The 24658-nt window shown below is 38.2% G+C and overlaps 1 protein-coding gene across 1 annotated transcript; it reads left to right on the top strand.

Annotated features, from left to right (window-relative positions):
• The first annotated feature begins 21042 nt into the window (after nt 1-21042).
• On the top strand, nt 21043-21621 carry LOC112007096 (uncharacterized). The gene has a single exon (XM_024039403.1). The coding sequence runs from the start codon at nt 21043-21045 to the stop codon at nt 21619-21621; it is 579 nt and encodes a 192-aa protein (XP_023895171.1).
• The last annotated feature ends 3037 nt before the right edge of the window (nt 21622-24658 follow it).

Below are 24658 nucleotides of genomic sequence, written 5' to 3'. Positions count from 1 at the left end.
CCTTATCCTTTATGCTAAATGTTAATTTAATCCTTAACTTTTTAATTGTGTTAATTTGGTCCTTAACTTTTTTAATGCTACTAGCCTTATCACACGCACTTAGCGTGTGCAATGAGGCTTTTTTTTTTTTTTTTGGTTAGTAGTCCTATTTTGTAGATTTTATATATATATATATATAAATATAATTTTATTTTAAAAATATAATTTATAAATGAATAAAGAAATTTAAAAATTAACAGGAGAGTAGTCTTATTTTTTAGGCAATGTTTTAGTGGGAGTTAAAGTTGCATTTTTATAGGATTATCCTTTAGTTTTGTCTCTACTTAAACATAAGGCTGTAGGACATTTTTGAATTAAAAAAAATGATGAATCCAAACAAGGAAGCCCCTTAAATAATACCCATAACTCTAGATTTCTTGTCATAACATATTTCATGTTTCGACTAAATATTATCTAAGGTAAATTACAAAATTAGTCCTTATCCTTTATGCTAAATGTTAATTTAATCCTTAACTTTTTAATTTTGTTAATTTGGTCCTTAGCTTTTTTAGTGCTACTAGCCTTATCACACACGCTTCGCGTGTGCAACGAGGCCTTTTTTTTTGTTTTTTTTTTTTGTTAGTAGTCCTATTTTGTAGATTATATATATATAATTTATTTTGAAAATCTAATTTATAAATGAATAAAGAAATTTAAAAATTAACAGGAGAGTGGTCTTATTTTTTTGGCAATGTTTTAGTGGGAGTTAAAGTTATATTTTTACAGGATTATCTTTTAGTTTTGTCTCTATTTAAACATAAGGCTGTATGGACATTTTTGAACTAAAAAAAAAAAGGAATCCAAACAGGGGAAGCCCCTTAAATAATACTCATAACACTAGATTTCTTGTCATAACATATTTCATGTTTCGACTAAATATTATCTAGGGTAAATTACAAAATTAGTTCTTATCATTTACGCCAAATGTTAATTTAATCCTTAATTTTTTTAATTGTGTTAATTTGGTCTTTTACTTTTTTAGTGTTACTAGCCTTATCACATGTGCTTCGCGTGTGCAACGAGGTTTTTTTTTTTTTTTTTTTTTTTTCCCTTAGTAGTCCTATTTTGTAGATTATATATATATATATATATATATATATATAATTTTATTTTGAAAATCTAATTTATAAATGAACAAAGAAATTTAAAATTAACAAGAGAGTGGTCCTATTTTTTAGACAATATTTTAATTAGTGGGAGTTAAAGTTTTATTTTTACAGGATTATCTTTTAGTTTTGTCTCTACTTAAACATAAGACAGTAAGAACATTTTTGAACTAAAAAAATGAAGAATCCAAACAGGAGAAACCCCTTAAATAATAGTATAGATATAGATATCAATTTAATTTCTAGAGTTATTCCAATCTAGTGTGTCAAATAAAATAGTAAAAAATTATTTTCCATGTCACATCAACTGCCATTCGTACTGCCATATCAGATTAAAATATATATATATATATATATATTCCTTTACTTCCTTAACTTCCACATCAGATCAAATTTGGTAAAAAACCGAAATCCTTAACTTCCTCTCTCGCCAGATTCATATCCCTCACCCTCACTCTTACTCTCACTTGGGTCAAGATCAAGTTGCAGACAACATTTCTGGCAGCAGCAGGTTTGTTTTCTCTATCTCGTGATTTCTGGGATCAACTTCAACAGGTCAATAGCCATGAGGGAGGACCCTCTAGACCAAAAAGAGAGATACGAGACCAAAGTCAGTAAGACAATTATGATCCTTAAGAGTAGGCATGAAGAAAATACATGGCAATCTAGGGTCAACATTGGAAAGACAGCAATCATGGAAGAAGAACCGCATGGGCCACAAAATACACCTGTTGTGCTCCTGGAGTTAATGGAACCAAAGTCACTGAATCAACCAAAACCTTTGTTCTTGGCCAAGAAGAAAGTATGGGAAAGCGTAGGGTCAATTAAGAAAGACGAATGGTCTTGGAGGAGGACTCTCATGCACCTAAGGATAGACATTTTTTTATTTTATTTTATTTTATTTTAATGGGCCAAAGGACAGACCAGAAGGTTATATTTCTTCAAAGGCAATAATGCTGTAAAATGTTCCTGCAGGATTATTTATGAGATGAATCCAATTGTGTGCAGATTTTAATTTTTTTTTTTTTTAATTTGACATGGCAGTACAATTGGCAGTTGATATGGCATGGAAAATAATTTTTTATAATTCCATTTGGCACATCAGATTTTTCTATCAATGGGATAACGGTAGGGACTAAATTGATATAGTACTAAAAATGTTAAGGACCAAATTAACACAATTGAAATATTATGGATCAAATTGACATTTGATATAAAGGATAGTGACCAAATTTGTAGTTTATCAAATTTGTAGTACAAGATAAACTATGTTTCCTAGTATATTTCCAAATCATTATCATATATTGGATTCCTTACCAAAATAAATTGTATGCGTTTAATTTTTTATCTTGCCCCTATATGCGTTGGTAATTAGTTGTTTCCTTGGTATTAGTTATTTGAATCATGGGAAATTATATGCTTTCCAAAATAAGATCAATGGATTTTTTTTTTTTTTAAACTAGGAAAATAAAATTATTGCTAGAACTAGATCAAATCTTATCTTGTATATGTAATAAATTAATAAATAATTTTTTTAGAGAGTTTCAACCTATGACTTCCGCTCCTAATTATGCTCTTTATCATTAGATCAAAACATTAATCGGTTTTTAGTGTAGGCGGGGATTGAACCCCAAATCTCTTATTTAACCATAAAAATTTTTACCAGTTGAACTAACAGGAGCCCACAAATTAATAAATAAATAAATGTTCTACTTTATGTGATTAATATTTTGGAAATCTCATAGTTGAATTACATATTCTCTATGTTTTTAACAGGTATAACAAATTTCGTATCAATTGAATGTTATTTATTATTACATCTATAAACTTAACTTTGATGCATACTTTTATAGTACGTATTATGAAAGTACATACAAAAACTTGAATTTTAAACATTTTATAGATGAGATAGTCATTGTTATCAAATAATCTTAAATTTTTGCAAGTAAGGAAGGTATATCCAACAGTAGATTTGTTAAAATTTACATACAATAAAACAAAGAGAGATGCTATGTCTACAACAATTTTACAACAAATCACAGGTGGTTAGTTGTTATTCGTTCAAATTTGAAACTAACAGATTACTTTTTTGCCCCAATAATAACAACCAGTAACAACCTGCCACTTAGGATTATTGTAAAAATGTTGTAGACCTATCATTTCTCTAAAACAAATATTTAGTGGTATAACATTGCTAAAAAATAAGATTTGAATCTATAACAACTATTTTATAATAATTACTCTTGACCATAAGGCAAAAATAACCTTGATTCATTATTTGACAAATAAGAGATTTTATTAGTTAAGCTAATTAGAATTCATGACTCTAGGTTTTTTTTCACATAACATATTTCATGTTCCTACTAAATATTATCTATTATGTCAGTGCCTTAATGGTCAATTGTAACTTTCTTTGAGCATTCACACCAGTCTCACTAATTTAATATTTCAATAAAAATTTATCTAAACTCAACCAAAACAAGTGTGCATTAGCCTCACTGAATTAACTAAATTTTTTAAAGAGGATAATCTAATTTCTACATATAGTGAGCCTCTATCCTCGCTACATTAAATTTCACTGTTGATAAAGTATTGAGATTGATGTATGTGTATGAAAATAATAGATAGCTAAACTAGCAAAAGTAGAGTTTTTTGGATTAGTTTAACTAAATATTTAAGGAGATTGGTGTGAATGCTCTTAATTCTCACAAAAGTAGAAAAGAGGAAAAGAAGAAAATGTGTCCTAGAGTTTATCATCAAATCATTTATTTTAATTTAAAAATATATAGTTTGCTCCTAGACATGAAACAATAAGATGATGATGATGATGATGATTATTATTATTATTATTATCATTATTATTATTATTATTATTATGTACTGCCCTTGACATGAGAGGTTATTTATTTATTTATTTATATTTTTATTATTTTTTAATTTTTTAATTTTTAGGATTTTGACATGAGATGAGAAATTGAATCATGATTCTTGGGACCTTGTGTGTTTAATGTTTATACGCACGGGCGTTGCTCTGCATGAAAAACAAGAAAAGAAAACTGGAGATGAATGCAGCAAACCAATAGACTTCAATACAGGCTCGTTAGAGATGAAAGGTGAAAACCAGGATCGGCCCAAGTTAGCCTAATAAAAGAGTTTCTGTTTGACCTTTGCTGAATATATAATCTCAAATCCAGCCCAAGATGGCCAATTATACATCAATCCTGGACTACTTGTACATCTTCCAGAATAAAAATGGGTAGGCAAGATATCTCAACAATCTTGTAAGCAGAGATGAATGAGACAAACAAAGCACAAGGAAGTTTTTATTTTTATTTTTTATACTAAATATATCTTTTAATCTGATTTGGCAATAAGTCAAGCCCAATATGTGTACAAAATAAAACTAAATGAGCTAACCATTACTCATAATCCAATAAATTTTTAATAGTCAACTTGACTCACTCATTTACAAGCTTAAGATTGGTTGTACTTATGTTTTGCTACGATGATATAAAAACTTTTTGTTTTATGTTTTTTTAGAAGAACAAATATAAGAACTTAATGCATAAAGAATATACAGTGTTTTGAAGCAGGTAGAAATTAGTATGATCACATGATTCACATCTAAACAAGGTCTAGGTGTTTCACTAGTCACCTCCTATTTTTATTTTTTGGCCGTTAAATTAAACAAAAGAAAAAAAGAAGAAGAAAAAAAACTTAAAAGCATAAAGAAGAGGACATTTAAATAATTTAAATGTTTGAATGTCAAAAAAAAGAATTAAAATTTTTAATTTAATCGAGCAAACCAATTGTTAAAAGGAAGGCTTTTTATATTATCACCCGGACCTCAACAGGCCCAACTGCCACTACATGAACAAACAGTCAGTGGCCCTCAATTATGATCACTCTATTATGAGGTGACACATTAGAGAATGTGGACCGTTGATATATTTATATGATAAACTCTTAATATATTTTAACATCCCTTAACCCCAAAGTTTGAATGAAAATACCTAGAGGTTAGACGGTAAGATCATCAAAGAAAATATAAAAATGTTAGACAAGATAGAATGCGTGTTGGGGCTATGTGAAATTTAGTTTGTGTTTGATCCTGATTGTGATCCGACTCTATGTAAAAGTGCTATGATTTTAATGAGAGATATTCTAAGACTTAGTCCATTGAGTGGAGGCTTGGGATTAAAAAATAAAAAAATAAAAAATAAATTAGCCCACTTTTAGCCTATTATAAATCCTCTGTGTAGAATATAAATACTGTTGTTTTAAATTAGGGTTTGTTATGTGGTTTTGAGGGAGAAATACTATACTGTCATATCTTGTAATTTTCCTTATAAATAGTAAATTATTGTAACTCCATGAATTTAGGTAATGAAAGGGACAAAATCTTTGGAATGTCTTATGTGATTGGACGGGCCGAATATGGTCCGCAGACGTCCGAGTAAACGAGTCCGTCATTTGTACGGGCCTTTAATGGACGGATCTGATGTGAACGGGCCGGCTATGGACGGAGTGAACGAAGGTGGGCTGGTTGTCCAGGGGCCTGTTGGACCCCTCATGGGGGATATTTTGGCCCACTCTCCTAAGGGCCCAAATAGAGTTCTTGCGCTAGTAGGACTCCGGAAATCTTGCATATTTGGTAAAGATCTTCCTTATAAGGAGGAGATCTGTCCATCACGTTTAGGATTCTACGAAGAGAGTCCTATAAGGAAAAGACTTCCGCGCCAAGAAAGGGATGTCAACCTTATGCTACTATAAAAGCCCCAATACCCTCACAAACCAAGGTACGCATGATTTTACCTTCTCTAGCACTCTAGAGTTGTGAGAATACTTTGACTTAACCTTTGGAGGGTGTTTGGCCGGCACCACACCGGTGTCCTTCGATAGGTTTTCTCCTTTGTTTCGTGCAGGTTAACATACAAGCGAAAGGAGCATCGTGCGATTCATTGGTGAATTTCCTTGATTCATCAGTTGGCGCCGTCTGTGGGAATCGTTTGACTTAAGAAGAAGGCGGTCAGAAGTTGCTTTATCCCTGAGACAGAAGAGTTGCATGGTGCTCACTCGCTCGATGGCAACAACCAACGACATCCAAAGAGAGGGACTACCCACGACCGCACTCGAAAAACAGGTTCAGACCCTCACTTTCACTGCGGCCGTGGAGCGTCTCACCAAACAAAATAATGACCTGGAAGAACAGCTGCGTCGAAGAAACACAGCACCCCACAACCAGAGGGAGGATCAGGAAGGCACAAGCGCCATGCAAAGAGAACGAGAAGGGCCTGAAGGGAGTAACGCCCCAAGCAGGCCAGAACGACAGAACATGAGCCTCCCGTCCCTCACGGATGCGACGACTCCGCCTATGTTCGCAGAGATGCAGGCGATGAAGGAACAGATGGAGGTCATGATGAACGCCCTAAAGGGGCGAGTGTCCAGCGATCTGGATGACCTGGTGAACCGGACCGACTCTCCATTCACTGGCCTTGTCAATTCCTTTCCCCTGCCACACAAGTTCCGAATGCCGCAAATAGAGAGCTATGATGGGGTCAAGGATCCCCTAGACCACTTAGAGACATTCAAGACCTTGATGCATCTACAAGGGGTACCGGACGAAATCATGTGTAGGGCCTTCCCAACCACACTGAAGGGTCCCGCGAGGATTTGGTTCAGTCGGCTGACACCGAACTCCATCAGCACTTTCAAAGAACTAAGCGCTCAGTTCACCTCGCACTTTATAGGGGGACACAGGTACAAGAAGTCCACAGCATTTTTGATGAGCATCAGGCAGAGAGAAGACGAGACACTAAGATCCTACATAACCCGCTTCAATAAGGAAGCACTCTCAATTGATGAAGCCGACAACAAGATACTGGTGGCAGCTTTCACGATCGAATTGCGGAAGGGCAAGTTTTTCTTCTCACTATACAAAAACGACCCCAAAACCATGTCAGAAGTACTCTACAGGGCCACCACGTACATGAACGCGGAAGATGCGCTACTTGCACGGGAGGAAAGGCCCAGGAAGAGGGAACGCCAGGTGGACATGCGCCAGGACCAAGGGTAGAAAAGACCAAGGACAGGAGACAGAAGGGACGAAAGACGCCCTAAGCCCCCGAGCGGGAGGTTCACAAGTTTCACCCCCTTGAACGCCCAGATTGACCAAGTCTTGATGCAAATCAAAGACGAGGAGACACTAACATTCCCGGGAAAACTAAAGAGCGACCCAAGCAAACGGCCGCGAGACAAATATTGTCGTTTCCACCGAGATCATGGCCACGACACGGCCGATTGCTATGACCTAAAGCAGCAGATTGAAGCCCTCATTAGACAAGGGAAGTTGCAGAAGTTCGTCAACAAAGAGAAAACGGATCATAATCGCCAAGAGCCGGCCCCCCGACGGGATAACGAGCGTCCGAGACCCCCCATCGGAGACATAAGGATGATAGTGGGAGGAACCGCGTCTACCGGTTCCTCCAAAAAAGCTCGAAAGACGTACCTCAGATCGGTCCTGAACGTCCACCTGACAGGCTCAAGGCCTAATACCACACGGCTGGAGAGCCTTATTATAGGATTCACCGAAGAAGACGCAAGGAGACTCCATCATCCACATGACGATGCGCTGGTCGTCAGTATACGTGTGGGGGACTACAACGTCCACCGAGTACTAATCGACAGCGGCAGCTCAGTAGACATTCTATACTATTTAGCATTCCAGCAAATGGGGATAGACAAAGCACGATTGATGCCGGCGAACACTCCACTTGTCGGCTTTGGAGGAACCAGGGTATTCCCAATAGGTTCCATCACAATACCTGTAACGGTAGGTGATTACCCTTAAGAACTCACTAGGAATGTAATGTTCCTCGTGGTAGACTGCTCCTCCGCTTACAATGGTATTCTCGGACGACCCACACTTAACTCGTGGAAAGCAGCGACATCCACATACCACCTAATGATCAAATTCCCAACGGACTACGGGATTAGGGAATTGCGGGGGAATCAAGCAACTGCCCGAGAATGCTACATTGCCATGCTAGAAATGGAAGATCACCATCAGGCAATGTGCATAGAAGAACAGCAGACGGTCACAGAACCGGTTGAAGAGCTGGAGGTAGTAACACTCAACGAGTCCAAACCGGAGTGAACAACCAGAATAGGAACATTGGCCTGCCAATCTGTGCGCCAGGCCCTCATAACATTCCTCAGAAGGAACCAAGACATTTTTGCATGGAGCCATGAAGACATGCCCGAGATCGATCCCTCTGTTATAGTCCACAAGTTGAACGTGAACCCTTCAACCCCACCAGTCCGGCAGAAAAAGAGAGTGTTCGCTCCTGAACGGGACAGAGCAATAGCACAAGAGGTCGAAAAACTACTCGAAGTGGGTTTTATCAAGGAAGTATATTACCCAGAGTGGTTGGCGAACGTGGTCATGGTCAAGAAAGCTAGTGGAAAGTGGTGGATGTGCGTCGACTTCACGGACCTAAACAAAGCATGCCCAAAGGATAGCTACCCCCTCCCGCGGATAGATGCCCTGGTCAACTCCACGGCCAGATACCAGCTCCTAAGTTTTATGGATGCCTTCTCGGGCTATAACCAGATCAAAATGGAGGAACCCGATCAGGAGAAAACGTCCTTCGTCACCAGCCAGGGACTCTTTTGCTATAAGGTGATGCCGTTCAGACTCAAGAACGCCGGGGCAACATACCAAAGATTAATGGACAAAACGTTCGCACACCAGATAGGGAGGAATGTACAGGTTTACGTTGACGACATGCTGGTCAAGAGCCCGTTCGAAAAAGATCATTTGAGCGACCTCCAGGAGACATTCGATACCCTACGGTTATACAACATGAAGCTGAATCCGGACAAGTGTGTATTCGGGGTGACGGCAGGAAAATTCTTGGGTTTTATGGTGTCCTAAAGAGGAATAGAGGTCAATCCAGAGAAAATACGGGCCATCATGGAGCTTGAACCACCAAGGACAGCGAAGGACGTACAGAGCTTGAACGACAGAGTTGCCGCCCTGAACAGGTTCGTCTCAAAAGCAACGGACAGGTGCCTACCGTTCTTTCGCGTCCTAAAGAAATCATTCGAGTAGACGGAAGAGTGCCAGAAGGCATTTGAAGATCTAAAGAAATACCTTGCCTCGCCACCCCTGCTCAGCCCATCCAAACCAGGGGAAGACCTCTACTTATACCTAGCAGCTTCGCAGGTGGCGGTAAGCGCGGCCCTAGTAAGGGAAGAGGAAGGGACGCAGCGACCCATCTATTTTATAAGCAGAGGGTTCCGGGGGGCTGAAGAAAGGTACCCCTACATGGAAAAGCTCGCCTTCGCGCTGATAACCGCAACTCGAAAACTGAAACCATACTTCCAAGCCCACAGCATCATCGTCCTAACAAATCAGCCCCTAAAAAGGGCAATGAGCAGCCCCGAAGCAGCCGGACGGATGGCCCTGTGGGCGATAGAGCTGAGCGAGTTTGACATACACTACCGTCCGCGAACTGCAATAAAGGGCCAAGCAGTGGCTGACTTCATCGCCGAATACATGCAAACGGGGCAGCAGGAGCCACAAGCCCTCAGACAGTGGAACATCCACACGGATGGATCATCAAACAGGCTAGCTGGAGGCGCCGGGGTGGTAATTCAAACCCCTGATGGAGACAAGATCGAGTGCATGATCCGATTAGACTTCCCGACGACCAATAATGAGGCCGAATATGAGGCGTTGTTGGCAGGATTAGACCTGGCGAAAGCAGCAGGCGCCGAGGCCATGGTTATACATTGCGATTCGCAGGTGATAGTTAGTCAGATTAGTGGCGCCTATGAGTGCAGGGGGGAAAAATGAAGAAATACTTGGAAGAAGTCAGAAGACGGATCGATTCCCTCCAGGTCACCTTCGTCCAGATCCCAAGGGAGGAGAATGAATGTGCTGACCAGCTCGCAAAAGCCGCCTCCGCAGAGGCCATGACGACCCCCGACCAGGTGCTGTCATTCATCCAGAACTCCTCAATCATTAACAGGGAGACGGAAGTGCAGGAAGTAAATCCAGAATACGATTGGACTACGCCCCTAATGGCCTACCTAAAGGAAGGCACGCTCCCGGACAACAAGGACGCAGCCAGAAAGTTGAAAGTCCGGGCTTCGCGGTTCATAATAATCAATGACGTCTTATACAAAAGGGGATTCTCACGACCGCATCTGAGGTGTTTGGGCCACGAGGAAGCGGACTATGTAATGAGAGAGGTCCATGAAGGCATCTGCGGAAACCATTTGAGGGCGCGGTCTCTAGTACACAAACTGATCCAGGCAGGATACTATTAGCCTACAATGCAGAAGGACGCGCAAACCTACGTCAAGATCTGCGACAAATGTCAAAGGTTTGGTAACCTAATTAGGCAACCAAACAAAGAACTGACACCCATGACGGCCCCTTGGCCATTCGCCCAATGGGGACTAGACATCATGGGCCCTCTCCCGATGGCCGCGCGACAGCTAAAATTCTTGGTGGTAGGGATCGACTACTTCACTAAGTGGGTCGAAGCGGAAGCTCTAGCAACTATCACAGAGAAAAACATCAGAGGTTTCGTATGGAGAAATATCATAGGCAGGTTCGGGATACCAAGGGTCCTCATCTTCGACAATGGGAAACAGTTTGACAACAAACCATTCCGAGATTTTTGCTAGGAGTTAGGCATCAGGAATCACTACTCATCGCCCGCACATCCACAGGCGAATGGCCAAATCGAAGTCACGAACCGGTCCCTGCTCAAAATCATCAAGACCCAGCTCGAGGGGGCAAAAGGTATCTGGCCCGATGAGTTACCAAGCGTCTTATGGGCCTATCGCACGACTGCAAGAACGCCCACAGGAGAAACACCATTCAGGCTGACATACGGGAGCGAGGCTGTCATTCCAGCGGAAATAGGTCTTACAACCTATCGAGTGGAGAGCTACGATGAAGGCAAGAATGAAGAGGCTTTGCGGCTACAGCTAGACCTAGTCGACGAAGTCCGGGCTACAGCTGAACAAAGGATAGCTCGATACCAAAACCTCATGGCAAAATACTACAACTCCAAAGTCAGACGCAGAGACTTCCAGATCGGAGACCTTGTGCTTCGGAAGGTAATGGGAGCGGCTAAAGATCCCTCGCAAGGAAAACTTGGCCCAAACTGGGAAGGACCTTACAAGATCTCATCTTGGCAGAGAAAGGGAACCTACCACCTCGAAACCATGGACGGGCAGAAACTACAACACCCGTGGAATACTGAGCACCTACAGAGGTACTACCAATAGATGCAACGAGAAGAGACATCAACCCCCTGCAAGCATTCTAGCTCATTTCTAAAGTTTTCAGTAGTTTTTGAACAACTATTTTTACTTTTCTATGCTTTTACTTTGAACGAACCTCTCTACTAGTGCCTTTTTAAGCCCAAGGGGGCAGGCACCATTTTCCTATAAAGACTTCTTTCAGGCAACTAAATTTTTCCTGCCTAGTCTATTTAATTCATAAGGTTCAAAAGTTGTCCACAAGATGGACAGATCATCCCAAGAGGATGAAAAACCAAAGTCCAGATAATGGACGGACCAACGAAGCTGTCCACATGATGGACGGATCATCCCAAGAGGATGAAAAACCAAAGTCTAGATAATGGACGGACCAACGAAGCTGCCCACAAGATGGACGGATCATCCCAAGAGGATGAAAAACCAAAGTCCAGATAATGGACGGACCAACAAAGCTGTCCACAAGATGGACGGATCATCCCAAGAGGATGAAAAACCAGTCCATACGGTGGACGGACCAATAAGGCTGTCCACAAAATGGACGGATCATCCCAAGAGGATGAAAAACCAGAGTCCATATGATGGACGAACCAATAAGGCTGTCCACAAAATGGACGGATCATCCATAAGAAGATGAAAAACCAGTCTATATAATGGACAAACCAATATTGCTATCCACAAGACGGACGGATCATCCCAGGAGGATGAAAACCTGAGTCCAGATAATGGGTGGACCAGTGATGCTGTCCACCAAGTGGACGGATCACCCCAAAAGGATGAGAGCCTAAGTCTAGATAATGGGCAAACTAATTAGATTATCCCCGAGATTGACGGACCATCCCATGAGGATGAAAACCTTTAGACCGAATAGTGGACGGACAAGCAGCATCGTCCATAAGAGGACGGGTCAACCTAAATAGACGGTAACTACTAAGTACGCATAATGAGCGAACCCTGGATAACGTCCACTAGTTGGACGGACCCCACAAGGGGAATTAAGTAAGGTACCTGACGGACCGGTACAACAATCAGTCTACCCAACGGGTGGGTTCAAATTTCGCATGACGGACATGTTCAATAATAATCGGACCGTTCAAAAGCAAATGGTATTTCCAAGTCACACAAATCATCCAAAGGGATGACGGCCCTTGGTTGAGCAAGTCATGAAAGGAGGAACCACAATAAGCAGGACGGAGCTCACTTAAGCATGAAAATATACGTTAAAAATAAAAACATGCATTCGACAAAGATAAAACAAAAGGTCAACGGACCCAGCATAAAATAAACATGCTGAACGGACAATGTATATACAAACCCCATAAACATGACGGGTGTTAAAAATTGTTCTACACTTGCAATAAATAAATAAAAAAACCTAAGTTATTACAAAGTAAATCAAGATAATCCAGCTCCGTCTCCCTCTTCGGCTGGACGGTCCCCAACGTCTTTAGCCTTGCTGTTCGCAGCAGTATGATCCGTTGGAGTTTCACGGACAAGGACGTCATCATCAAAGAGAGCATCAGTATCCTCCGATTGAACGGGCTGGGCGGTGGACGGCTTGGGGGCAGAGACGGTGACGGTGGATAAGTCTAACTCTGGGTACAACCTCTTCACCTGACGGAGGGCATCGTCAAACCCGTCGTTGAAGACCAAACTCAGCTCCGCAATGACGTCGTCGGAGTCACGGTACTCTCGTACGGCGTCCTCCTTGGCCTGACGGACTTCATTGTCTTTGTCCACCAAGTCTTTCTTCAGACTTTCCACCAGCTGAACAGCCTTATCCCGGGCCGTCTCGGCCATCCTCAGTTTCTTTTCCTGAGTAACCTTCTAGGCCTTCAGGTCGAGTAGCTCCCCCTCTGTCATCTTGGCCTTCTCACGAATCCGGCCAATGGTCGTCTCGTGGTTGAGACACCGTCCCATAAGGCCTTTCATCATGATCATAGCCTAAGGGACAACGAAAATGAGTAAGCAAAATATAAGTCAAAAAATGATGAACGGATGGACTAAGGACGACGGAATAATTACCTAGGCAATGCTGAAGAGGCCCGTCTCCCCCATCGCCTCCGTCGAGTGGTTCCCAAGATCCTCGTAGTCGTCGGTGGTAATGATCGACGACAACTTCTCCGAGGCATACTTGGAATCCTCGCGAAGTAAGACGGGTGGTTTTTTCTGCTCGCCTGGCTGACCCGTCATCAGCCCCTTGCCCTTACCGTGCTTGGCCGGAGTAACTGACTTACTCCCCTCAGCCATCAAGCCGAGGACCGGGTCCAAGGGGACTTTGGGCTGCTTAGGTGGACGGTCGCTTTTCACAGGCAGCTTCCGCTTTAAAGATGGCTTACTGGAGCCCGTCCCCATGGGGTCCGTTCCGGTCTGCTTGTTCTTCGCAGCTTGAAGTCTTATGGCTGCTCGTCTCTTTGCATCCTCCATCTCTGAAAAGGGATGACGGACTAAGAAACAATGATAATGGCAAAAAAAAAAAAAAAAAAAAGTCATGAAGGTAGACGGACTTACGCAGACGGGTCTGTTTCTCGTACTTTAAAGCCGCTGGGGTGGGCTCGGGACCGTCACAATACCAGTGAATAGTATTGAGGTTGACGAGCTTGGCCCACGTCCTCTCCTCTGGTGTTGTCTTGGAAAAAATTCTCTCAAGGAAACTAAATTCCTCAAGTGTAATTTGGGGACGCCGTCGAACTGCACCATGAAAGATGGAGGTTAGAAACATTACAAAATTACTAAGATGCACGGAGTCATTTATGACGGGTCATACCAGATGAGTTTAAAATGCCCCAAACTGTGTCGACGGGCATGAAGTCCGTCTCCCCTGGATGACACATCCAATCCTCTCCTTCCATAAAAAAGTAACGACTCTTCTAGTCCCTATTTGAGTCCGGGGTCTCATAAATGACTTTCAGGACGGGACTCCTAGGAACAAAGCTGTACATGCCCCTCGACTTGTCTATCTCGTCCGGACGGTAGCAATGGAGGAACTCTTTTATTGAAAGCCTCCTCGCTCCGTCCGACATGGCTCCGTATAGACCCTCCATGGCAATAAAGACTCTCCAGGCGTTAGGGGACACCTGGCTGACGGATATGCCTAAATAGTTTAAGAGTTCACAGTGTAACAAACTCAATGGGAACCTCAGACCAGCTTTAAGCACTTGCTCGTACACACCCACTCCGTCAACTCCTTCGTAATAACATTTTTCTGATTTATAAGGTAGACGGAGTGGGATGTGGTCTGGAATTTGGTAGCGGTCCCTAAGTGTGTTGAAGTGACCCTCCTTGATGGTTGATGTCAAGGCGTGAACCGTCTACTCTGGGGGCAAGACGAACACCCTAAGTCCATCAACCCCCACGACGGACCTAACCAGTAGCTCTTCGTCGTCTGACTCCTCTTGGATTTCGATTATCTCCAGGCCCTCATGTGTTGAGGACGAGGAAGATGATGACGGACTACTCTCGCTCGGGACGTCGGGGTCTTTGGGACCTGACGGGTATACCCCTTCGTAATCCGCCCCGTCACGAACGACCGACTGATTACTTGACGCACTAGACATGGCCTACAGGTAATGACAGAACCTAAGACTCTGACGGGTTTGGAAAGAACGACGGACACATAAAGTATAAATAAGAGCAAAAGAAAAAAGAGAGGACGGATATGAAATAACTCACCAGAAGATTGGAGCAAGATGTGGTAGGCGACGGATGTGTGAGTGAACGGACTGTTCTCTGACAGATGTGACGGACTCGCTCTGACAATTTCTTCCAGCAACAAGTGGGGAAATGAGGGGCGGAGGATTGATATTTATAAGAGAAATGCACGGAAGACGAAGCGACACCTCGTTCCAAAACAACGGCCACTGACAAGATGACACTTGGCACAACACATTAATGCATTAGCACCTGATCCAGCAGTGTACGGATGAAAATTCACGGACATAGGTGTCCTGGATGCATGATTGAGTTTTAGATCCGTCACCCCATGGGTCCGTTCATTATTCTTGACGGACCCATCGGGTGAGGGGGCAACTGAAAGGGACAAAATCTTTGGAATGTCTTATGTGATTGGACGGGCCGAATATGGTCCGCAAACGTCCGAGTAAACGAGTCCGTCATTTGTATGGGCCTTTAATGGACGGATCTGATGTGAACGGGCCGGCTATGGACGGAATGAAGGAAGGTGGGCTGGTTGTCTAGGGGCCTGTTGGACCCCTCATGGGGGATATTTTGGCCCACTCTCCTAAGGGCCCAAATAGAGTCCTTGCACTAGTAGGACTCCAGAAATCTTGCATATTTGGTAAAGATCTTCCTTATAAGGAGGAGATCTGTCCATCACGTTTAGGATTCTACGAAGAGAGTCCTATAAGGAAAAGACTTCCGCGCCAAGAAAGGGATGTCAACCTTATGCTACTATAAAAGCCCCAATACCCTCACAAACCAAGGTACTCATGATTTTACCTTCTCTAGCACTCTAGAGTTGTGAGAATACTTTGACTTAACCTTCGGAGGGTGTTTGGCCGGCACCACACCGGTGTCCTTCGATAGGTTTTCTCCTTTGTTTCGTGCAGGTTAACATACAAGCGAAAGGAGCATCGTGCGACTCATTGGTGAATTTCCTTGATTCATCAGGTAAATTAATGAATTACATAATTTTTTGTGTCGTGTGATTGTTTTGTATGTGTGTTATTTTTCTATATGTTTTTCGCTTCTCTCAAATATATGGGAATTCGTGTACATTCCCAACAGTGTGAACACATGCATGAGATAAATATTGGCGCAAACAAACAACTGCGGGCCAAGGGAGAGTTGGTCTGACTAGGTGATGGCTGACACTGATTAATTGCCAAAAAATGAATTGACACCAACAACGACGGAGGCACATGTGGACATGTACATAACACATGATATCGTGTGAAGGCTGGAGATATCAGATGAAGTGCACATGAGGGCGTGTGCGTGGGTGATTTCTGTGGCGCTGTGCATATGAGGGTGTGTGTGGTTGGAAACAATATCTAGAGGGGATGGATCTAGATAGTACTGTAGTGCTTGAACGACTTTGATAATGCTGGAAAGAAGCATCACTATTAGAATGGAGGCCCAAAAGAGCCAAAAGGAAACCAAATAGGAACTTGGGGGCCGTTTGGATTGAGGGGGCAGTGGAAGAGAATAGAAAAAGTAAAATTGGCAAAAAATAAGCTAATTTTTTGTTAATTCTACTCTATTACCTTTTCTCTCTCTCAATTCAAACAAATCATTAATTTCAATACCATGTTAATTGTTAAAGTAAAAAGAAAAAAATATTAGAGAAAAAAAATTATCGTAGTTTAACCACCAGCTTACATCTTAGTCTATAATGAAAACTTGTAAATGCTATATCTTTATTATTTTGAATTTTGAATTGAATTTTACAATAAACCCAATACATGGAACATATATATATATATATATAATTATAAGTTTAATATAGAAACTTAAAACAACTGTAACCCATAGTTCTCTAAAAAATCATAGTCCACGTCTCTGTGGTATATATAAAATGTCAATATATTCACAGAGATATAATAAATTCATAATCAAAAGGTTTCACTGTTTGAGAAAGTTAGCACTCTTAAGTCCCTAACAATAATATGGCATGGGATTAATCTTTTGAACTTTAGGAGGGCCATGCCCTCCCGGCTCTACATGTGGCTTTGCTATCGCATGGAAAGCTGGTTGCTGGTCAAGCTTCAGTGCCTAGTTACCTAGGTGCTCCAATATTAAACTTGTTTTGGACCCCATTGCCATAATCATTCAGATGCATCAAGCTTGGATCTGGTTCCTTGTCTCTCAAACCTACACACACACACACACACACACACACACACACATATATATATATATATATCCAATGAGAGCAATAATATTGTGTTTATGGGTGAGTTGCCTTGTCAAGAAGCTAAGTCTTAATGTCTAGGGATTGGCAGAGTTAATTTTGGTTGTTAATTTAGCAGAGAGAGGTCAAAGCATTTTATTGTGATGTTTAGGGTTTATGTCACGCCCTGAACCCAACAATACAAGTAGGCACGTAACACTGACCGCACTCTTATTAAGTTTTCACCCTACAAATGTGCAAGGCCTTCTTAGCAACTAAAGATTATCCTCAAAGAAAATTTCATCAATAAATCCACAATCATCCTCAATAATGCAATTGTCAAAAGATCTCCAAAGTACTAATAGAAACAACAATCCAAACCTCATGACCGTTAAACAAAAGATATACTAATTCTTACAAGATCATCTTATTTCAAAATCCCTAATCTCCATTCAAGCGTACACGCTCAGCAAAAGTCTCAAAACTTGTTATTCTTCACAATCTGAAACTGGAGGAGAAAATGAGGGTAAGTTGACAACTCAATAAGTAACTAAATACCAAACTAGCCGAAACAAGTATATAGATTGACAAAATAATATAAATTTATGGGATCAAAATATTTCACTTATGTCAAAGTTATAATATATTATGGGTTTTCAAAAAATAAACTAAAGAAATTTCATAGACTTAAAATAATTCATAAATTCAAACATATTCACATTCTTAACAATCTTATATATTTATGAATATGGTGATTAGGCATTAGATTCAGAAGAAACTAGTTTTGTGCTAATGTATATTTTCCATTAGCTAGGTCGAGAAACACGATAGGCTCGTGATACCCCAGATAGAACTAATTTCGATACTAATGAATAACCTCTATTGGCTGGATATCAGAGTCAAAACATAGTTGAATTGTCCAAAATCATATATATCAAATCATAGTTCAAACAAAAATATATCTCATTCAAATACATATTTAAAACTATATATATGTAATAATCAAATAAATTTATGAAAAACTCTTTATTCTTTACTTTAAATCAATGTAGCTAACAATTGAAATAAAATTGTAACAATTGTAGAACAATATTCAATAGCTAAAATTCTTTACTTTAAATCAATGTAGCTAACAATTAAAAATAAAAATGTAACAATAGTATAACAATTTTCAGTAGCTAAAATACAATAATATATGCAAAAGTAAAACCAATTAATAGAAATGTTATTTACCTCAACTAGCTCACCATAAAAGAACTTTTCCCTAACAATTCTTCTAAAATCTTTAGATATCACTTAAAACAATTTTTTTTCCAAGTACCATTTACTCAATAACAATCAAATAATTTAAGAAAAACTTATAACGGTACCTGATCAAAAGAGAAACTGCTAAAGTATCTAATGATTTTCCATTATTAACTCTCCTCATATAGGACAAAATAGCATCACATATGGCCTCTCCATATTTTGGAACCATCAATAATATATATATATATATATATCCTTTACTTTTGCCATTAAGAGTTATCTAGGAATGAAGCCTATAGAATACATATAGCCATATATGGTTAAAACTTAAAAGTCAATTGTAAAAGAACACCACCTAGACTCAACTTCTTCTATACGAATGTACCTTCCCTTTTTTCTTTTTTCTTTTTTTCTTTTTTTTTTTTTTTTGGGTTTGTTTTTGTTACATTTGATTGCTTGTTAGACTTCAAGCCTACACTAGTAGACTTCTCATACTCACCCAATCCAACACTTCAGTACAACTTCTTCAAGAGAAGCTTGTGCAGAAATTGGACCTACTATGCCTAACAATCTGCAATTCTATCTACACTTACACGCAACAATGGGCATAGAAAAAAAATATTAAATTAACAAGATAATAACAGTTACTTAGCGTCCAAACTACAAAAAATCTAATCTAAATCCTTCTTTGTTTATAACATAAAACTCGTTGGATATTTAGATCTCATACTCACCCAATCCAACACTTCGGTACAACTTCTTCAAGAGAAGCTTGTGCAGAAATTGGACCTACTATGCCTAACAATCTGCAATTCTATCTACACTTACTCGCAACAATGGGCATAGAAAAAAAAATATTAAATTACCAAGATAATAACAGTTACTTAGCGTCCAAACTACAAAAAATCTAATCTAAATCCTTCTTTGTTTATAACATAAAACTCGTTGGATATTTAGATAGTCTCATTATTGGCCAAAAATACCCACCTAAAAATATTCTAATTTCATATAAAGTTTAGATTTGACGAAGGATGAGATTTACTGTCAATCCTTCTCTACATGAATATACCAAAAATTCCTCCTTTGAAAATATCTATAGTTATACGTGGATTTAATTAGTTTATATATAGCGCTAGGGTTTTAACCTAATTTTCTAAAAAATCCTTTAATAATATTAATTATAAAATTGACCCCACAGAAAGATTTACTTAAATACCTCACCTTTAAAGTCTCTCTCTCTTCTTCTTTCCTTTTTTTATTTCTAGGTTTACAGTTTAAGATCATTTTATGAGAGGGGTTCTATCATTCAATAGGCGTGGGCTTCTATTTTGGTGTTTATGATTTTGGGTCCCTTTACTATCTTCAACAACATATGTAAGTCACTTCTTCTTCTTTTTTTCCTTTTTTTCTTTTTTAATCTTCTCCTTTAAATATATTGGTATATTAATTTATGCCTTTGCTAGCTGCATGATGCTGAGGATTTTTTTTTATTAAATGAACATTTTAGAGGTAGCCTTTATCAATCTTGGGAATTAACTATTTAAATTTTCTATCAAAGCTCATGTACCTTGAGTTGGATATCATGGAAATAAAATGTTGAGTTTCGATATTCAGTGTTGCAATATCTCATGAGTATCAGCTTTATGTAAAATATTAATTTGAAGGTAAAATGTGAACTTCAGCTTTCTTGATAAGTTCTGATACTCATACAATTTGCCTTCTGAGTTGCTTATAGAGGGATACCAAGAAGTGAAGTTTGGTCATTAAACAATCAGAGTAGAAATTTGTGCATGCATTTGGTCTGTTTGTCAATTGAACCAGTTCCAATGAATTTCTTAACAAGCCGTTATTGTGTTCTTTATTTAATCCCTGAAGTCTCATTAGACTCTTATATTGGGAAGCACCTCAATGTTCATTTCCTAATTTCTCAATATATTTGAGAATATATCATTGCATTGAAGGAAATCGATTTATGTAAAACGCCAAGAGAAAAGTAATTTAACATTTCATTGCCTATATATTTGGAAGTTGTCCAACTAAGTCATTTTAGTATAAAGTAGAATTTTAAGGTTTGAGTGTAACGTCAAAAAACTTTACCAACTAATAAGACATTTTATGAATTTACATTTCAAAAGTATTATTTGATTGAAAGATTCATGTGTGATGCTAAAAGACTTTACCAAGTAACTCAATATTTACTGTTTTTAAAATTTAGAAGCTCTTCATTATCTGTTTCAATAAAAATGAGAGAACTCTGAAATTCAGGTGTAACATCAAGAAACTTTACCAACTATATAATAAGACATTTTACAGTCTTTATTAAACTAATAAGACAACTTACATGAGCAGAAAGTAATTGAAGTTCAGTTGCCACCGAACCACCAAACTCTCACTTCTATAAACTAACACAATGCAGCTAGTGCTTTCTCATCATGCCTAGCTAGGGTGAAGGTTAGAAGCTAAAAAAACACTATGATTCCCATTTCTCTCCTATCCAAAATGTGCCTGTATGAAATAGAAATACAAGGAGTTTATGTAAAGGCAAGTGTAGTGGACCGTGCTGTTCTAGTAGATGGTCATATTGATGAGCTAAGGTCTTCCTTTGAAAAGCCTTTGGTTGCACCTATTGTGGCATTTGATATCAAGTGCAAACCCAATTTCAATGGTGCAATGTTATTGATCCTTTGTATTGGGACTCGCTGTCTTATAGTTCAATTATACTACTTGGATTCAGGAAATGAATCCATCAAGAAATTTTTGAGTGATTCAAATGTGTGTTTCGTTGGCATTGGAGTGAAGGATAAGGTCAAGAAAATACTACAATGGCCCCAGATGTTCGGTTGTAAGACTGGTGTGGAACTGGGTCATTTGGCTGCTAGGGTGCTTAAGAAGCCTAACCTTGATGGGTGTGGTTTAGTTGAGTTAGCCAGTGAAGTTGGGGTGTACTATGAGGAGCCAAAAAGTGTTACTTTCTCAGATTGGGGTGCTAGGGTTTTTTCACATGAACAGGTCAAGTATGCCATTCATGATGCTTATGCTTCTTATCTTATTGCAAACAATCTCTTAAGTTTGCTCTAGGGTTATGTTGTAAGGATTGTATATCTTTAAAAGTTTTCTGTGGTACATTTATTTTATGGGATTTATATGTTTTTTTATTATTTAAGATATGCGTGATTTGTGAGGTTATTAATTAGTCCTTGCATGGGACTGAAGGTGGTTCTTAGGTTCAAACTTTGTTTAGAGAAATGAAAATTTAAAGAATAAGTTAAGGGATATTCCATTGTGCTTTTATATAAATAGCATCTATCTTCTATTTGCTCCATGCATAAATCTTAAATATAATTCTATATATATTATAGTAGAACTTGTCCACATGGACCACACTTGCATGATTTAAAAATGAAGATATCCTTCTAAATTTAATATACAAGATTTTCCTTTTTCTTTTGGCATAGATTTCACCAACATTTTAATAACCCTTATAGAATATTTCTTTTGACCAAAGAGTGTATAGATCGAAATCTTATTGCCAAAATTAATAAAAAGTAAACACGATTCGTTAATTTCTCTTAATTTATTTCAAAATGTTACCAGAATACATTTGTGCTTGTTTTGTTTTGTTCAGTTTTTTTTTTTTTTTCTTATTTAATTTATGTACAGATTTTTAAACTTCATTTCTTCTAGATGTAAAAATAATTTTATCCTGATCCAATTTATTTTTTGAACAAAATAAGTCAATAATAATTAGCTATATTAATTCAACACTTTCACTATAAATGTCAATGATTTGATTAAACCTGGGTTTGCTCACAACAGATTATATTAGGTTGGGCTCAAGTAAATTAAGCTGCTTCGACCAATATGTATTTTTGGGTTCGTGCAGATCCTAGACAAACCAAAGTATTGTTCAAAATAAAGATCCTAATTCCGCCCATCTTGCGAGTCACTGCTAGTTTTTTTTTTGGCTAGTTAGTACTAAAAGTTTTACACACTTGATATTTTCCTGGTGGTGACATTATTTTATAAGGTAAAATACGTGTACACTTCCTGTAATTTAATGTAGATTTTTTTTATATATATTCTCTGTGTTTTAAATTTTCTAATCACGTATAGGCGGAATAGAATTTAATTTTATGTAAATTTTTTTATTGATGTGTAACATACATTTATTTTTAGAATCCGTTGACGTACAGTATCAAATTGTTATAAATCAATTTCTTCAATAGCTTGCTTATTAAAACCAACACTGAATTTAATGGAAACATAAAAGATAGAGTTATCTGTTAAGAGTTTTATAACTTGGTGGCATTATTTGGTCTCCTTTATAAGGAGAATCATAGTTTAAATCTCTTGTCTTTAGCCTATTATAATAATTGAATTATCGAGAGAAACCTACAGTTGAATATCTATCTTTTGCTTGTTATAATAATTGAGAGAGAGAGACAGTCAAAGTACGGGTTTTTATACAAAAACTAAAAAACCTATGTCATGGCTATAAAATCAAAAAGGATTGTAGTTTAGTAGTTCCAAGTTATCCAATTTTATATGGGTAAAAAGCTATACTACTTTAATAGAGAGCACAATTAAAAGAAGCTACATTGTTTATAATCTGGGTTTCATACAGGAGACAAGTTGATTATGAAATCAAACCATTATTAGCCGCACCCATATATAGCTTACAGCCTTACAAGCTCTACATCACCATTCGAAATCCATTAACTACAAGTCAAAGCAGACTGACAAAACAAAATGTGACGTGAAAAATTTAGCAAGATAAACTTATTAATTACCCGATTGAAGATGAACCGGATTATATTCATGCATTACCCAAAGTATCTTCAACCTAAACATAATGTCCAAATCTGGTAAATCACTGATCCGATCGATCAATATTATCTAATACACAATCTCATGGGGCTACATTAATAAAAAAAAGTTTCTAATTAACGAAAAGGTTGAAGTGGGTCTATTTATAATCAAAATTGCTTATGAATAATTACTCTCGACATCTATAAATGTATATACCACAACAACATGCCTTGTGAAAATGTTGGCATGCAAATAAAAAAGAGAGATGCTACATCTATAACATTTTTACAACAAATCACAAGTGGTCAGTTGTTATTAGTTCAAATTTGAACTTAACACTAAGATTACTTTTTTGCTCCAACAATAACAAGCTGCTATTTAAGATTTGTTGTAAAAAGATTGTAGACATATCATTTCTCAATAATAAAAAAAAATAGATAATCACAAATTGGATTTCTTAACATAAATGTGAAGTGCATTTATATTGTCTTCATATAAAATATAGTATTTAATGTAAATGAAATGGTCCCAACCATGTTACCAAGTATATTTCCAAATTAGGATTATCTATCCTATATTGGATTATTCCTTTCCAAAATAAATTGAAAGCATCTTAAAAATAAATAAATAAATTGAAAGCATTTAAATTTTAATCTTGCCAGTTGCACTGTATGCATTGGGAAAGCTTTTATTTTTTTTATTTTGGAGAAAACGTGCATTGGGAACTTGTTTTCTGGTTTTTTTTTTTTTTTTTTTTGTACTTTTTTTTTTTTTTTGGTTAAGAAGCATTGGTAACTTTTATTGTTTCCCTGGTGTGAGTTATTTGCAATAAAAATGAATCTTAAGAAATTACCAGAATAAGATCTATAAGGATTTTTTTTCTTTCGGCTTTTTTTTTTTTTTTAACCTAAGAAATTAAATTCTTACCAGAATAAGATACATAATCTCTCTCTCAGCGTTGACAGGATTTTATTCCAAGATTATTATTCGACAACAAGATATTTTATTAATTATTTTAACTAGTACCCACTATGTACCCGTAACTCTAAATTTCTTGTCATAACATATTTCATGTTCTGACTAAATATTATCTATTATGTCATTTCCTCCATGATCAACTGTAAGTTTCTTAATACCCACAAAAGTAAGGGAAAAAAAAAAGGAAAAGAAGAAAATCTGTTCTAGAGTTTATGGAATGATTTATGCTATTAAAAAAAAAAATAATGTTAATTTAAAAATATATAGTTGCTCCCTAGAGATTTTTCCTTTTCTTATATACTGCCCTTGACATGAGAAAAATTGAATC

The sequence above is a fragment of the Quercus suber genome, unplaced genomic scaffold, assembly GCF_002906115.3.
Source record: "Quercus suber isolate HL8 unplaced genomic scaffold, Cork oak 2.0 scaffold_18, whole genome shotgun sequence".
NCBI lineage: Eukaryota > Viridiplantae > Streptophyta > Magnoliopsida > Fagales > Fagaceae > Quercus > Quercus suber.
The sequence above is the reverse complement of the archived record's forward strand: the minus strand, read 5'-3'. Positions and strand labels throughout refer to the sequence as shown.

What these genes read in the sequence shown, in the direction of transcription:
- LOC112007096 (XM_024039403.1), top strand. Translation starts at nt 21,043, where the DNA reads ATGTGCCTGTATGAAATAGAAATACAAGGAGTTTATGTAAAGGCAAGT.